The 15,974-nt window shown below is 35.2% G+C and overlaps 1 protein-coding gene across 3 annotated transcripts; it reads right to left on the bottom strand.

Moving 5' to 3' along the window:
* Positions 1 to 430: 430 nt before the first annotated feature.
* LOC110688272 (villin-1-like) lies at positions 431 to 15,292 on the bottom strand. 3 transcript variants are annotated; one of them, XM_021864993.1, is made up of 23 exons: positions 14,947 to 15,291; positions 13,556 to 13,661; positions 12,947 to 13,046; positions 12,634 to 12,702; positions 12,263 to 12,499; positions 11,141 to 11,318; positions 10,766 to 10,898; positions 10,338 to 10,503; positions 9,851 to 10,001; positions 9,659 to 9,744; positions 9,424 to 9,579; positions 8,910 to 8,978; positions 8,494 to 8,562; positions 8,277 to 8,414; positions 7,295 to 7,423; positions 6,233 to 6,380; positions 6,082 to 6,092; positions 3,044 to 3,184; positions 2,166 to 2,291; positions 1,862 to 1,921; positions 1,508 to 1,727; positions 1,127 to 1,290; positions 431 to 855 (listed from the first exon to the last, which is right to left on the bottom strand). In XM_021864993.1, the coding sequence occupies exons 2-23, from the start codon at positions 13,609 to 13,611 to the stop codon at positions 742 to 744; spliced, it is 2,721 nt and encodes a 906-aa protein (XP_021720685.1). In that variant the 5' UTR covers positions 13,612 to 13,661; positions 14,947 to 15,291; the 3' UTR covers positions 431 to 741. The 3 variants fall into 3 exon arrangements, with proteins under 3 accessions (XP_021720685.1, XP_021720686.1, XP_021720688.1); XM_021864994.1 differs by lacking the exon at positions 3,044 to 3,184 and having other exon boundaries at positions 14,947 to 15,292; XM_021864996.1 differs by lacking the exon at positions 12,263 to 12,499.
* Positions 15,293 to 15,974: the final 682 nt, after the last annotated feature.

Here is a 15,974-nt window from a genome sequence, read left to right as displayed (position 1 = left end):
TGGTCGTTGTTTATAGAATAATCAAGTTTCAAATATCTTATAAAAAACGAGCAATTTTTGATTTCTTGAAGTTTTTAATAGTACTGCGTACTACTAATATTGTCACCAATCTTTGGACGGCTAATAAGTTTTATAAACAATGTCATGAAATTGACACAGGTTAAACATTATGGAATATTCCGTAGTAGTTTAGTTTTTATACTTGTATATAGGTAGTGCACGACAAACAACTTCGGACAGATAAAAAATTCATTAAAATTTTTTTGTCTATATCTTGATTCTTGATATGATCAATAGGAGCCATTACTGAATTTGGTTTTTTAACTGTTCTTGTTTGTGAAAGAAAAAGTCAGAAACATAAGAAATGATAATATTAAAGGAAAGACAGGAACATTCCTTCAAAAAAAAAAAAAAAAAAAAAAAAATGGGATGACAAGAACAAGCTATAACTTCTTTTATTGAAGTAATAGCCAATTAGGCACTTTATACAGAAGAAATTACCTCTGAAATCAGGTGATAACAATCCTATATTAGAATTAATCACACCAGTCTTATAAATTTATAATTAATCGTTCAGAGACCGTCTAATACAAGACATCCCTGAAGACTAAAGAAGTATCACAAGAATATCTCCTGTCAACATTTGGAATGAAGAAAACAACTGAGTTCATTTCTTACACCAACGGATGACTTAAATTGCATATCCAAGGCTTCAATGATCAGAATAGCTGCATACTTGCATCAGAAAAGATTGAGAGAGACCTTTAGATTATTCTGCCTCCATTTAGGTAGCGTGTAGAAGGCTCGCTTTGTCATGCCAAACTTTTCCTGGAACTCTGCCTTGGACAAGTATGCCTAATAATCATGAAGACAGAATAGTGAAAACTATAAACAGCCAATGAATATAAATTGTTGGTCTGCACATATATTAATAAATTGTACTTTGTTCAAAATAGACCATTGTAAAACTAAAAAAAAGTAAGGTTTTGAATTCATGTCATTATCTAATTTTAGTTCTAACATGGACTACTAGATTTGCTGTTTTTCAGTCTGAAAAGCAATATTTATGGACCTCCGAATGAAACTTGATCATATGTGCAATTTTCGCTGACTATGTGAAGGTTACCTCACGCTTGGTCACATCTATGTCAGAAACTGGCTCATCAGAAGTCAGCATTAAGCGCTCATAAGGATATATTAGCAGGTTAGAATCATCATCATCGTCATTTTCAGCAACCAGTGAAGAACTGACAGTCTCAGCAGAATTACCCGAGTCCAGTTTATGGAAATCTGCAACATGCATACCCACAATGGCACAATGTGAGAAATTCATAACGAAGACACACTAATCAAATTTGATAACACCAGATAGCCAATCAGACAAACACTTAATTCTCATACTAATGGTTTGATGAATTAAAATGTAATTGATATTCTGTCACAGGCTCACAGCTACAGAATATTGCATTTATAAGTAATGGGAAAAAAATTAGGATTTACTACTCACCAACAGTACTGCTGTGGTTCGCAGATTGTTCTGAAAAAAGTTTCTTAGCAATAACATCTGGGCTGGAAAATGCCCCACCATTTGAAGATATTAAATGCGATTTTGAAAAACTCGATGGAGATGCACTTCTTGGCACTCCATTACAACTTACAGACTTGCTTCTTGAACCACTTCGGGAATATTCAGAGGAATGTGCCCTACATGAGCTCCTCGGAGGTGTCTAGACAAAGAATGAAAGAATACATTTTAGAAGCATAGACCAATTATTGTTTGGGCTTGAGAGTAATAAATAAGATGATATAACTGTTTTTGGGCTGCACAATTGACAATGCCGGAAGGTATTAGGACACTTACCTCCAATTTCTTTTCTCCTCTTAGTAATGCGAGTTTTCTCTCAAATGAATTTCCATCCATCTGAAAGAGGGGACATAGTAAAAGTGTCAAATGCCAAACAAATATAAGTGAGTTTTGTATATTCATTTTAGGAGAATATGAAAATTGCAGTAAAACACTAATAGTACTTCAGTCTGGCACATTCTATATTAGCAAAATACAAATATTTCATTTTTGTATCACTTGTGCTTCACGTGCAAGTTCAGTGAGATGACAACAAACTAGTACATAAGGACAGATACAAAGGCATAGATTAATGCCTTACATGTGATTTTGAAACATCCCAATCAAAAAAGCAAGTAAAGAATTCTGGTTCATGTCTCTCTGTAACAATGTACAATGGTGTCTCCAGCAATAATCCTTGAGCTAAAATGTCCCTCTCCAGGTAATTCTGCATTATTTAGTGAAATACATGAGAATAATTTGTAAGACAAGCAGTATCAGTGAATTATACTGGTGCCATAGTACAGAAAGTTCAAATAACAAAAATTAAAAATAAAATAAAAATAATGTCCCCGTGAGCATCCAATGAACACAAGTGTAGATCCTACGAGGTAACAAACAACTAATACAGCTCGATGTTCAACGTCAAAGGTTGAATCAGCAGAATTTAAAACCACATGAAATTATGATGCATAAATTTGCACAAGAGGTCACAAAGAAGGTCAGTTCCATGAAAAGAGATTATGCAATAAACCATGAACGCTCAGTAAGTATGTTTTAAGCATACTATAAACTTTGAAGGTTGAGAAACTCTAGAAGTATTTGATTATACTTTAGTTACATTCAGGACTAATCTAGTTGCAAGATGTCTTCCCTGATGTTATACTTGCTTTAGTCAATAACTCAATATGCATCAACCTCAACATCTTGATCCTTTAAAGAAGCTACAGTGATAAACTTACATGGGTTTCTACAATAAGATTAGCTTTGCCTGATTAGACCAGAAGTGAATGCAGATCATCAGTTCAAATATATGAGCTAGAACCATGAAGTTATCCTGAACTCGATGGAATAATGTATTGAGAGACGATACAACATTGGCAAACATCACAAAGTGCAATTTTCTGATGCACCACGGAAAGAGTTCCACATAAGAATACAGGAGAGCTGGAATTCTAGAATATATATCAATGGTATTACCATGCCACATTGTATTGCTTGTAGCTTTGATTTGACAATTGACTGGGACCCTATCCAAACATATATTTCAATGTAACAGTCTAAAATGAAGATATCCTCGGTAGTTAAATCATCCTGCGTAAAGCTGAATATCTCTTTTACCTGGAATTATAGTGCAATAATCAGTGACATGAAAAATAAGCGATTGACAGCAAAATTACTACATTTCATATTGTAGTATGTTTTCCTTTCAAGTAGACAGCTGGATTTCAGGTATGGTTCATCCAGACAAGATTTATCAAGTCTAACCACAAAAATGTCAGGCAAACTTTGGGTAGGCATAAAAATAATTTCCGCCTTTTGTTTGTTAAATTGAAGTCCCAGACTGGCAAACATGTTTTGTTTGGTGGAAACACTTATTTCTAATCAGAAGTAAACATATCATTTCCTAAACAAAATGCTAAAACTTCTCCAAATTAGATAGTAGTTCCCACTATTTTGTATGAGAACATGATTACAGAATGTGCTACAGCAAGCTTAGCTGCAAGCAGTCCAGTTTGTGGAATTATATGTATAGCAGATGATAGAATAAGAATTGGCCTTGCTGCCACGATCCACTTAGATTTAGCCCTATACTTCTTTAATCTGTCAAACCCCCGCCCCCCAAACTTATTTTCTAAAAACACCTATATTTTGCTAAACGAGGGTAACGATGCTAAAAAAATACTAAGTACGAAATTGGTCCAAGGCACAGCACCTAAGTGTGGCTTTGGATGATGTTGCCTAGCCAATACACGACCATGTTGTAGGCATGGGGCATGGGCACGAGACATGTGCACAAGGACAAAGCATAAAAACACCTCATCCTTAAAAAAAATGCTATTATGGCAATTGAGGTTAGCACCTTGGCTTGCCTAAGGCAAGGCAATGCAAGACCAATCCAAGGCATCACAAAACCAAGCCAAAGTATGACAAGGCATTTGAAGGCATCACAAGGCTTGATAACGTAGGGTGGGCTAAGGCATGAATGAGATGTTTCTGAGCACCAACTAGGCATCTCAGAAGGCCTAAGACCCTCTTGAAACCTCATGAATAACTTCGATGCATAATCTTGCAAAATTGTTCTCTAGAAGCCAATTTGAAGGCTATAATACACGAAATTGGATCATGTTGAAAGTTTCGAAACCCAATGTCGAAGATGTCAGGATTGTAAGGGATGCATCTCGGGTTTGTATAGTGTTTTTTTTGGAATGTAAGTTCATTAGTTAGTCACATAAAGACCCGTGACAACCTTGAGTCAATGAAAGGAGACGTACACGTAATCTGTTAGTTTCCTTTCCGGACAACCTTGTAATCGCAAAGAGGGCGATTACAACCACCCAAATGGCCTCCTGGGGTGTCGTGGGGTCCATGGGAAGCACCAGAGCTTGTTTCCTTTCCGGGTCCGGAACAGTCAATAATTGTCCAAAATTGATGGTTGTAATCTACGTTTTAGAATCAGTTGTAAAGGTTTCATGACCTAATATCGAAAAGTCCCGAGATGGTAGAGCATGCATCTTGGAGTCATATAATGTTGTTTGGAACCAAATACAACCACTAGTTGGTCACATAAAAGCCAGTGGTGACCTTGAGTTAATTAAGAAAGGCGTGTACATAAACGACTAAATTGACAGTTCAAAGGTAACGTGGATGGTCTCAACCACCCAAACAGCCTGCCTTTCGGAGGGTCATGAGGTCCATGGGAAGAGCCCCGATTTGATTCCTTTCCATATCCAGAAAAGTAAAAAATTATCCAAAACTGAAGGCTATAATTTACGCTTTTGGACCAATTTTGAAGGTTTCGAGACCCGGTGTCGAAATACATTGGGATAGTAAATGATGCATTTTGGGGTAATATAATATTGTTTGAAACCATAAATGACCACTAGTTGGTCACATACAGGCTCGTGGCTACCTTAAGTTGATTAAAGGAAGCGTGTACATAAATGGATAAATTGGCAGTTTAAAGGCAAAGTGGATGGTTCCAACCACCCAAATGGTCTTCAGGGGTGTCATGGGGTCCATGGGAAGAGCCCTAACCTCTTAGCTTTTTGGGTCTGGAAAAATATAGAAATTGTCCAATATGAAAGCTATACCTAAACTTATTGCCAACTCATCCGTATAGCAAAGGCCTAACAATCTACATATAGCAATTGTATATTTCAGTAATTTAAGCAGGAGGAGATTTATTCTTTGGGGAAGGGGGGGAGGGGTGGGTGAGCCATTGTTTTTTTATTGCCACCTTGGCATCTGTCATAGTGGTCAAGACCCCACGTAGTCATGCACAACCAAAATCCATGTGGGCATAGAACTCCCTGTGCATCCTAGTTTTCACAGCTAAGGAGAGTGGTTCACAAGTTTATTCTGCCACAAAACTGCTTAAACCATATTGGCATATTGGGAGATATGTGTAATAGAATAACCTTAGGAGGGGCAATTTGGGAAGTCTAGTATTATTAGGTTAATAGTTTTAAGCTCCAGTATGAAATAGAGAGGGGGGGGGGAGGGGAAGGAAGCAGTAGGCAGAATTTTGGAGTGAATCCTTTTGAGAGTTGTGACCTCAAGTCACTAATTAGAGAGTTATGACCTTAAGTCACTAAAAGGAGAATTGTAGGCTAAACCTACTACCTTTTGTAAGAAAACCATCAGCAAGTTCATTATAATTTCAAGCTTTCAGCCTTAAATTTATGCTTATTTATATAAATACACAAATCAAATTGCTAGTCTACTACAATATGATTTTCTTTTGAGATTATTGGTTAACTCACTGAAGAGCTGGCAGCAGGAAATCATTCTAAAATGAATTGTTGCTTTCCCCATAAATGGGAAGAAAGAAGATCTATGGTACTAACTAAATAATTAGAATATTTTAAACAAGCAATGATTACAGTAAAAGTAGAAATATTCAGTCCATTCTTACGGGAAAAGCAATGCTAACAGTAAGTTAAGGCAAGAGAAGACATCCTATGAAAATAGATGCAGCCATACATTGACAACCATCTTAATAATAAGAGACGCACCTTGAAATCATCTGCATGAAAAACAAATCAAGTTAAATGAGAATCATGAGCCACCATGAAACAAACTAAAGTCACCTATAACTGATAAGTCTGCATCGTAACCAAGCAACTTGATCTTAAAAACATAAAAAGGAAATGGGCCAATGATTACCTTCAGAACAATTGCAAACAAACAAATGTGGATCTTCTTTATGCTTTCTGATTTCCTTCTCCCTAGGATACTCTGATTTTCCACCAAGAGCCATCCAGAATTCATCAGGCTCACCCCCTTCTCTCAAGGATTTAGGTTGCCAATCTGGCTGTGGATGCAGAAATAAAATTATGTTAGTGAAATTTTAAATGTAAAGTAAACTACTAATCTGAATCTTAAGAATCTGTCATCAAATGATTGCAAAAGCCAGGTTGTATTTCTACCATATATAACTTGACTCCTTTGCACCAAATGGATAACAAAATCAGCAAATTATATAGGTTGAATTTTTTTTAATATGATTTAGATGAATCACAAAGGAGAAGAAAAAAGAGGCTCTGGCATAAATTAAATGCCAGAACATGTTTTATATTCAACACATCTTCTATTCACAGTTCCCGTATAGAACTTGCATGCATATTTGAAGAAAAGAATAGTAGTGTTCTAGTCAAAGAACTTTCAAGGGGACTCTTAATTTGGTACTAAATGAGAATTTACCTGGGACTTCTTATAATGGGAGAGACAGAGTACCTCACTTGTCAGGTCCCATCTACTTATTCAATTTCTAGTACAAATTTAACTGTAAGTTGACCATACCAACTCAAGATATCTTCCCCTTACCCAGTCCAGCCTATCTGAGAGCTCTATATATACAGCAATCCCTCTTTTACATACACGCCAATGCCATGCCATGTGTATAAATTAAGACGGAAGAGGAGGGGGGGGGGGTGGGGAGGTGATCTACATCAAGGTCATGTCGATCTTCTATAGTAAGCCTACATTTCTAAAATAATTAAGAAAAGTTCACTCTCCCTTAAAAGTAATGGTAGTCAATTAGTCATAATAAGAAGTTATAGCTGCAGTGACCACAAAATTGTGAAAGGTGAAAGTAAAAGTTGATAAAATATATAATATTGAGAACACACGCAGCAGAGAGAGAGAGAGAGAGAGAGAGAGAGAGAGAGAGAGAGAAATAAGACAAGAGATGCAGAGAATAGAGGCAGAAGTTGACAGCGTGCATACGTTAAGCAGTTCCAACATCCTGTCAAGTAGGTCATGGTCTCTGCTTGAAGTTAAACTTCCAATCCAGGAGAAAACAGCTTCTTCAGTTCGCACGATATAGCAATATGAAGAATTCAAGGAACCTGCAACCTGGATATAGATGAACTCCGATTAGAGATGGGCTAATCACCTAAAGTACACAAGGTGCTCTTTACTTTAACTAGCAAACAAATCAAAAGATGTATGTGCACACAAAGCTTAAAAAACCCAAGACAATTAAATATATATATATATATATATATATATATATATATATATATATATATATATATATATATATATATATATATATATATATATATATATATATATATACCTTTGATTTTCCAAGATACCCTTACTGTGTGTGATGGGAAAGTGCAATAATAACATATACTATTATAGAATGTCCAGAAAATTTTTCATCTTTCCTAAAATAAAGAAGGTATTTGATTTACCAAGATACACTTACTCTGCATGACATTTAAAAAAAGGTTTTTTTAGTATTACTTATGAGGTGTTGAGACAATGTGATATGGACTGATATCTAATTCTTGGGCATAGGGATCATTATATTTGTTAGATGGAACTACCTGTAGTAGAAGTTAACTAATTATGAAACCTGTACTCGAAATGTCTCTCTATTCTTCAAGATAACATTTCAAGAATTACAAACGCATGCAAAAAGGTGCTAGATTGCAATAAGGTTGATGGAAATGCTGACTACAATAACAATGATCTCAAACTCTCAATAGAAGGTAAAAGGTTCTGATACCAAATATAAAGTCTTTGCACATAATTTGATTGTGAATGCTTAGTAATCACAAAATCGACAAAAGAATTAGATTTGAAACAGTTCATCACAAGTTGTAGCTAATGGGTACCCTCAAAGTAATGGGAGCAACTACAAATTACTACCACAGAAAGTGTCAGAACTTCATGCTCTCAAATTATCTTTTCTTACCATGTTAACTTGAATGGCTTGCATATTCTCCGGACTAGATCCCTGAAGACGGAAAAGTGCCGTGCTTCCGGCATTAAAAGTGCAGTCTTCAATGCCTTTCTCAGCAATTGAATTTCTGTACCTGGTGGACGTACCTCCCTGTTTAGAAACCGAAATAACAAAAGAATAAGGTCTTGTGATTTGGGTGGAAGGAAAAATCAGCCATTAGAGTGCAAACCTTAAAAACTATCAGTCTTTGGGTGACCCAGAAAAACTGATCTGGCTCCTTTCCCTCAAAAATTTGCACCTGGAACCAAAATGTACAAGTCAAAAATAGACCATGAAACTAAAACAATCCAAATATAATGGTGCATAAAGAGTTAACTCCTGCTGCGGCACCAAATCCCTTTTCACACAACATAAGCAAAATAACATGAACTTGTTAAGTTGTAGTAACAAGTTTCTATCAGTTCACTAACCAGGTTTCAAGTAACTCTAGCATCAGGTATATGATATAATAGCCAGAACTATCAGGAAGCAGGAGTAAACTTAATTATATGACGATCTTAGGCCTCACGAGTGAAATGTTAAGCAAAACAACACAAGCAATAAAATAAAGAATTGAAGCATGGAAGAGTAAACAAGAAATCTCACCAAAACAGGAGTTCCTTTAGTGGAATCAGCCATATCAATCATATGGGAGATAGCATCGACTCTATCTTCCTGCAACGGGAAACGAAGATGAATAATTGTCTCAGGAAATGGATCATATAGTAAGCAACTAGCACAGTTAATTTTTCTATCTTTGTGACCCAAGTATATTAGAGACAGATCCAACAAAGAATCAAAAGCTTCTGTAGAAAGACTAGATGCTCCATGTATATTGCCAGAATGGGAGTTATAAAGGTGGACACAGCAGTTGCATATTTAACAGCAATTCAGAAATTCCAGCCAACAAAATAATAGTATGGTGCAGTACAGAGGCATAGAGGGAGAATGAAATAATATAGGCATTTTGTGCCTGAGGTTGTGAAGTTGGTGGATTTTGGATTTGATTTCTCACGTAAGGTGATAACCCAAGTACTCAAGTACTCAGCACTCTCTTATGGAGAAAGCATCATTAGATAAATCATAATAAGCAAACTGTAAGTTAGAAATTTGGTCTTACCTTGACGCTTGCAAAGCCAAGCCAAGCATACAATATGCTTTCATCCCTTTGACTACTTGGATATGTGTACTTTATGATATAACAGTCCCCAGTGAAAAGCTTTATATGTGCTTCAGAAGGCACTATAGAAAGATGTTCACCATTTACCACCCAAACCTGATTCATCAAGATGATCAAAATAAGAATACTTAATCTAAGAACAGAGCAATAATTATCAAACATAGATTGTCAATACTTCAAGCTTTCCCCTGCAATTTATCAGTGGTTGGCAGAACTCTTCTGGAAGCTCCTTTACATTATAACCTTGTTGCTTGAATATTGCTGAGATTAAAAAAAAAAAAAAAAAAAAAAAGAAGAAAGCACATTGATTATCAACACATATTGAAATGAGTTTTTTTTTTTTTTATGTCAGTTAAATCACAATTACCTGCTACCTTCTCTTTTCCTTCTTCATAAAGTTTGAGGTTATCTGTTTGAGGCCAGCTTACAAAGTATGATTTAAATTTGGGAGTTTCTGCACCTTCTGTCAAGACAATTACAAGGCTCCTAGTTGACCTGCCTTGGGATCTGAGGAAATCCTGGAAATGATCAGAAAAGACAATGACAGATATTCGGTAACAACAGGAATATTTGCAAATGCATTTAAAAACCGCTTTAATATCCTTATTCTCACACGACTCGAAACACTACAAAAATATTCATGATTCTTTTATCAATTGAAAATTGCCGAAAAAATATTCTGATCTGTAGATAATTGGGTATGATCAAGAACAAAACTAATAGTCTGGCTGATTAAATGATTTAAGTAGTAATCAGAGCTCTGGATGTACATACTAATGAAGGAGTGTAAAAGATACATGTAAAAGGCACTTTTTTGTTGTCATAAATTAAGGCAGAAAGGAAAATTTTCTTACTTCCACTGCAGTTATCAATGTCTTACGCTCTGTAATTGAAGTACAACTTCCCATCCAAACAAATACCTCTGCATCACAGTCCAACATGTAGCACTTTTCTCTATCTAGCACTTCCCTTGTAAGAAAACCACTGGAAGTTTCACATAGTTTACCCTGGATATTTATCCTGTTGGCACAAAAACATTGAAACACTTAATTTTTCAAAATATGGAACCAACTAGAAAATAAGGGATAGCAAGGGATTTCAGATACAATGGATAAGAGGAGACACATTGATCTTCAGGCAAAAAACAAATAATTGGCAATTTCTTGTAGTATCAGATGATACTGTTCTCTAAAATTTATTTATAAATTAAGAGTGCACCACACTGAGATATGATATGAAAACCACATGGAATATATTGCTTATAAAAGAGAAAAAAACTCACCAAAATAACTTCACAAAAGGAGCATCATGTTGCTTCTTGAAAAATGAGGACGAATCACGAGAAATAGGAGCATAACCCCCAAAAAAACTCCAAAACTCCCCTGCATCTGAATCACCGACAAACTTTCCATCCTCTGAAATATGGGGAATATACATAAAGAATAAACCAACTCAAAAAAGAATAAAGCTATCAAGCAGCAATGAAGGAATCAAAGCTAACCAACTAGGTTCAACGACAAAAGTGATTATTCATTAAAGTAGAAAAACAAGTCCAAGCATGGAAAGCTTCAATCAATCTTTAGCTAAAAGTTAAATCATGAAGGAAAAACAATAAATATAAAAATCACGACGGGGAAAAGAGAGCCAAATTAAGTACCTATTGTAGCCACCTGACATTTCCCACCATGCTTTTCTTCCTTGATATACTTGATGACCTCCAAAGCCTTAGCTCTTTCTTGTATGCTAGAATTGTGACCACTAAAGAGATATATTTTTGATTCTGTGTCAAGAATAAAGACATCTTCATGATTAAAAGATGACCGTGAAAATGGCACCTGCGTGTCAGTGTGTCACATGTTACAATCAGTATTAATACTAAAGACATCCTACACTGAAAAATCAGCAAATTTTAAACCCTTCTTGCCATTCCACCCAAATCAACATGAAAAAATAAATAAATAAATCCTTAATACAATTCAATGCTATTGACAGCAAGGCTGCTAGAGAGTGAAGTGGGCAGTTAAATCACTAAAGAATGCTATTTCCTTCTTTAAAGAGGCAAGCCAACATAAGTTGATACAAATTTTAGACAATGTCAACAATTACATTCAACTAACAACCACCATTGAGACCCTACATAAAAACTTATTACTACTAAAAACAACTCAAAATTACTGACAGATAGGAAATGAAGTGGTCGGTGGCATAATTACTAAAGACTAATGGCATCTTTAATTGGCAAGCCAATAAAAAATGTTTAAACTTTAGACAAATCAATTGGACTAATAACCACCGCTAAGATCTGATGACAGTAAACCAAATGATGTTTTGCCAAACATAGAAGTGTGGTTCTTACTGGTAATTGGATACCTTTGTGCTTGGATACTAATAGGATGAATAATTGAATACTAGTGTTTTCAGAAATGAATTTCAATTAGATCTCTGCGTAAAAGGTTTTTGGTTAGTATGCCCTGTATTAATGTATGTTAGTTTAGGGACTAGTGTTCTCTCAGCATTTCCCAGCTAATAATGTCTGGCTGTGTCGTGCACATTAGTCAACATGAAGCTTTTGTAAAAATGAGTTTTCTTTTTCATTTTCTGAAATAACTTAGATACTTTGGATGTTAGTTCAAAAATTGAACACTAAACTTTAGAGGTGATTATTTGAAGGAACTATTCTGTATTCTCAGATTATGGCTCAATTTTCTTTGAAAGAGCATATTGTAGAAGGCTTTTAAAGGTCATACACAATATAGATTGAAGCTTCAATAAGTCTAACCTCCTTGACAGAAATGGCACGCTCACCCTTGCATGCTAACAAGGTCATATGGTATGTGCCTCTATCTGACCTCTCTGGTCCTGACGTATATACTCCTTCGCAAGGAATAATACAAGGTTTAAAGTATGACAAAAATTTTGCTGACTCTTGACCTTGTTTTTCCTGGTATTGCACAGTGCAAGATCCTAAGGCCAGATCTAATTCAAGCGCTTTATCTGAGACCATCAGTGAATCCACCTTCATGAGAATAACAACTAGCTCAGTGTAGATTGCAGAAAACCGTTGTTCCACAAAAGATCATTTAAGCTAGAACAACATTGGTTGTGCAAACACTTTAAGGCAATCTAGAAAATGGAAGAAAGGGTCCAAACCTCATTTGCATCCTTTCCAAGCCAGTAATGTACATCATGTTCAAGTATTCCATCTTTCAGCACAATTGTCTGCCTCAAAAGAGAAAAAATTAAAGGTGAAACAAATAAGCAAGAGCGTAACCTTAATCAGAACTCAAACTGCAATTAATGAAACCCCAAGCAAAAAATATTTAACGCTTATAATGAACCTGCATGAATGTAACCATAATTCTTGTTCATGGAATTAAATGAAAAGGTAAGCAAAATAACACCCAACCCAGAGCAACTATATTTAATATGAAGACCCCGCAACCAATCAATACAAAGAACTTACATTTAAAATCAAATATGCACTCCCTGAAAAAAAATTGCCATGAGATGACTTCGGTACCGGAACCAGGTTGAGATTCTCAACACACCAAACTTCTAGACCGCTAAACACAGGTCAAGGAAATCAGAAACAAAATAGGAGTATTCAGAACAGCATAGGTTATAAATGGTAGTGAACTACTATAGAAAAGATAATTAGTATGGCCTCCATAGTTTCTCTGGAATCATCTAGCCAATGTAGCCATATCTAAGCAGCAATGTCGCTTAAATCTTCAACGCATTAAGCACAAGGAGCGTAGCCTTAACATAGTTATTGAATACACTTTAACATGAGGCCAAGGAATTTAGCATCTTGGTCAGTTTAACTGATTTTATATTAGATCCAGTGTTTCAGAATCTCACGTTATTCTTCCAAATCCAAAATCAACTTCTCACACACCAAGAAATGCAGCCTATGAACAAAGAGGAGAGAATACTTAAAATTTATAGGAGCACAATGTGAGATTTAGCCATTTAGGACAAGAACCACCAAACACCGAAATCTTAACCACTATTAAAAAAATTGTACAGGATATACTTGGTATATTTTATTTCCAAGCACATGAAAGGATACATTTTTGTTCCAGCACCCTGAAAAGCAACATCTACATCTTTAGCAAAACGAGACATTGTATCTAGAGACCAAACTCTCTAACCACCATCAGCCCAATACCCAAATGCTGCATCACAGAAATAATCATCATTAACAATGTGTTAACAAGCTCAATATATTCCTTCAAAAAACTTAACAGTAAGCCCAAATTTGGTGCTCACTGTACAAAGTAACAAGTTTACATGATGAAGTTATAATGAAACAAAAGGCACAGAAAATACTGTCCTTGAGTATCATAAAGATTTGGAGCTCCCATGTATTATCATGCACTACATCACGTGGCTTCCTTTCCATAAACCAAACTACCATAGATATATCATCAACAAAAACTATTTTGGTGAGTAGAAGGAAGATGAGGGAAGGGTGCCTTCTCCTTCCCTATCTTTAAAAGTCTACAATAAAAGAGATTATTAAAAAAAAAAAAAAAATAGATAAAATCTTTTTATTCTCTTACTTCCCTAAATAATAGATAAAATCTTTTTATTCTCTTACTTCCCTTCTCCTATATAACCCGATTACTGCTATAAAAATAAAGAAAAATGTATCCTCCCTCTCCCACCCATCCCTTCCCTCTTGATCTCGTCACCAAACACGTAGTAAATAATTGTTGATTATTACATAAACTGTCAATAGGCCGACAATTTTCTCTATACTAAGCTCCTTAAAGAAAAATAATAAATGAAGCATAAATGGTATGGTTTGAGGAAATAAATCAACTAAAATGGTAAAGTGCATGTAATTCCACAATGCAACTCTCAGTCAAGCATTTAGGGGAACAAATCGCCATTAACGAACGTGTTTCTTCCCTCAATTTGACTACATCTCACACCCACATTTCCTCGTGACGACAAAACCTATTATAATTCACACAATAATCATCAACATACATACCATATGATCCAGTAAGCAAGTTACCACATTATAAAGCTCTAATCTCCCTACAATTGCTAATCAATACCATAGCAAGCAACAATGAACCAGTGAACCACATTGCATTACATTACACTTTTGCTGAAATCAAGTAAACCAAAAGGTACTAGTTGATTCAACACAAATAAGCATCAGAATTCTCAAATAAATTCTCTGTTTCACTAATTAATTAAACAATTAAACCTAATTCCTTTAAAAGTAAGATCATTCAACTCATACATTATAACTGCAGGAGCAAATGTGCTCAAAATCAAATTAAATATCAATGATGAACTAGCATAGTATGAAATGCAAAACACCCAAAAAAAATATAAACATCAAACATAAAATTTACTTTGCATGCCCAATTAAAAACCCAGAACGGCCAAAAAATAAGTAAATAAATAAAGCTACTTGGTACTTAGTACTAATACCAGAATTACCTGGATTTGTTTACAAATTCTTCAAAAATGAGCTGATTTTTTGAGAAAATTGCCTTCTCAGAATGAAAGAGCAGAGAAAATAGTAGATTTTATGAGAAAATTTTCCAGTTTTTTTGGGGGAAAAATATAGTGGAGTGTAGTCAATGTAAAAAAAGGGTGAGAAAAAAAAAAAAAAAAAAGTCGTAACAGCAATGATTAAAAAAATAAATAAAAAAAACCAACCGAAAGAAAGAGTGGGAAAAGGCAGTGTAGTGTCATGCTTGAATTTTTTTTACCCAGTTTTTTAGATGGTGAATTGGTGTCTTCACAACTAATTTTGGGTCCCCGTAGCAAACATTGTTAAATGATGTCTTGACTTAGGGGAGAAAGAGGGGTCAATGGCTTATTCTTATTTGACCGTGTGTCATCCGAGGAATGATAACGAATCGATTTCTAATGGAGTATTAAACTTTGGGTTCAGTCGATGACTTATTTAAACTTAATTTGGATAAAATTTATTGAATAATATGACTTATTTTTGCTTAATTTATACTTGTTCCTTTTTGAATGTTTCTTATGACAATTCATGTTAAATGATTTTAAATTATATTGGTAGTAAGGTTTTGTTGTTGTTGTTGTACCCGTAGTTAATTTATACTTGTTGAACTTAATTATTTGTTTGAAAAAAAGGAAAAGGTATTGTGTAAAATGGGCACACCGTGAGTCGTCTAAACATTCTCTTTCATTAATTAACCTTCAACCATAGTTGTCCTCGAAGAAGACGACGATGCCGACACGCTCGTCTCCTCTTCTTTCACCAACACTCACTACCACAATCAATCAATCCCCATGAATCTGCCTGCCACAACCGCCTTTAACGTGCGCTGCCACCAACCTTCACTATTTGGTTCTAGAATGAAAGGCAAGGTTACTTGGCAAATTTGGTTCTAGCTCATATTTCATTGAATGTAGATTAGGAGTTCGAAGCCAGCCACAACCCACAAATCTAGTCCCATCTACATAAAATTTCCTAGATCATTCTTGATGAC

The sequence above is a fragment of the Chenopodium quinoa genome, unplaced genomic scaffold (assembly GCF_001683475.1).
Source record: "Chenopodium quinoa cultivar QQ74 unplaced genomic scaffold, ASM168347v1, whole genome shotgun sequence".
In the NCBI taxonomy this organism is placed as follows: Eukaryota; Viridiplantae; Streptophyta; class Magnoliopsida; order Caryophyllales; family Amaranthaceae; genus Chenopodium; species Chenopodium quinoa.
Note: the sequence above shows the minus strand (reverse complement) of the source record. Positions and strands in the feature narration are given on the sequence as shown.

Bases quoted from the DNA above. Each gene is read 5' to 3' on its own strand.
- LOC110688272 (XM_021864993.1), bottom strand. From the start codon at position 13,611: ATGTCTCGTTTTGCTAAAGATGTAGATGTTGCTTTTCAGGGTGCTGGA. The intron at 10,002-10,337 runs GTAAGAAAATTT...GATCATTTCCAG, and splicing joins CATTGATAACTGCAGTGGAA to GATTTCCTCAGATCCCAAGG. The intron at 1,291-1,507 runs GTGAGTAGTAAA...TGCATGTTGCAG, and splicing joins GAACCACAGCAGTACTGTTG to ATTTCCATAAACTGGACTCG.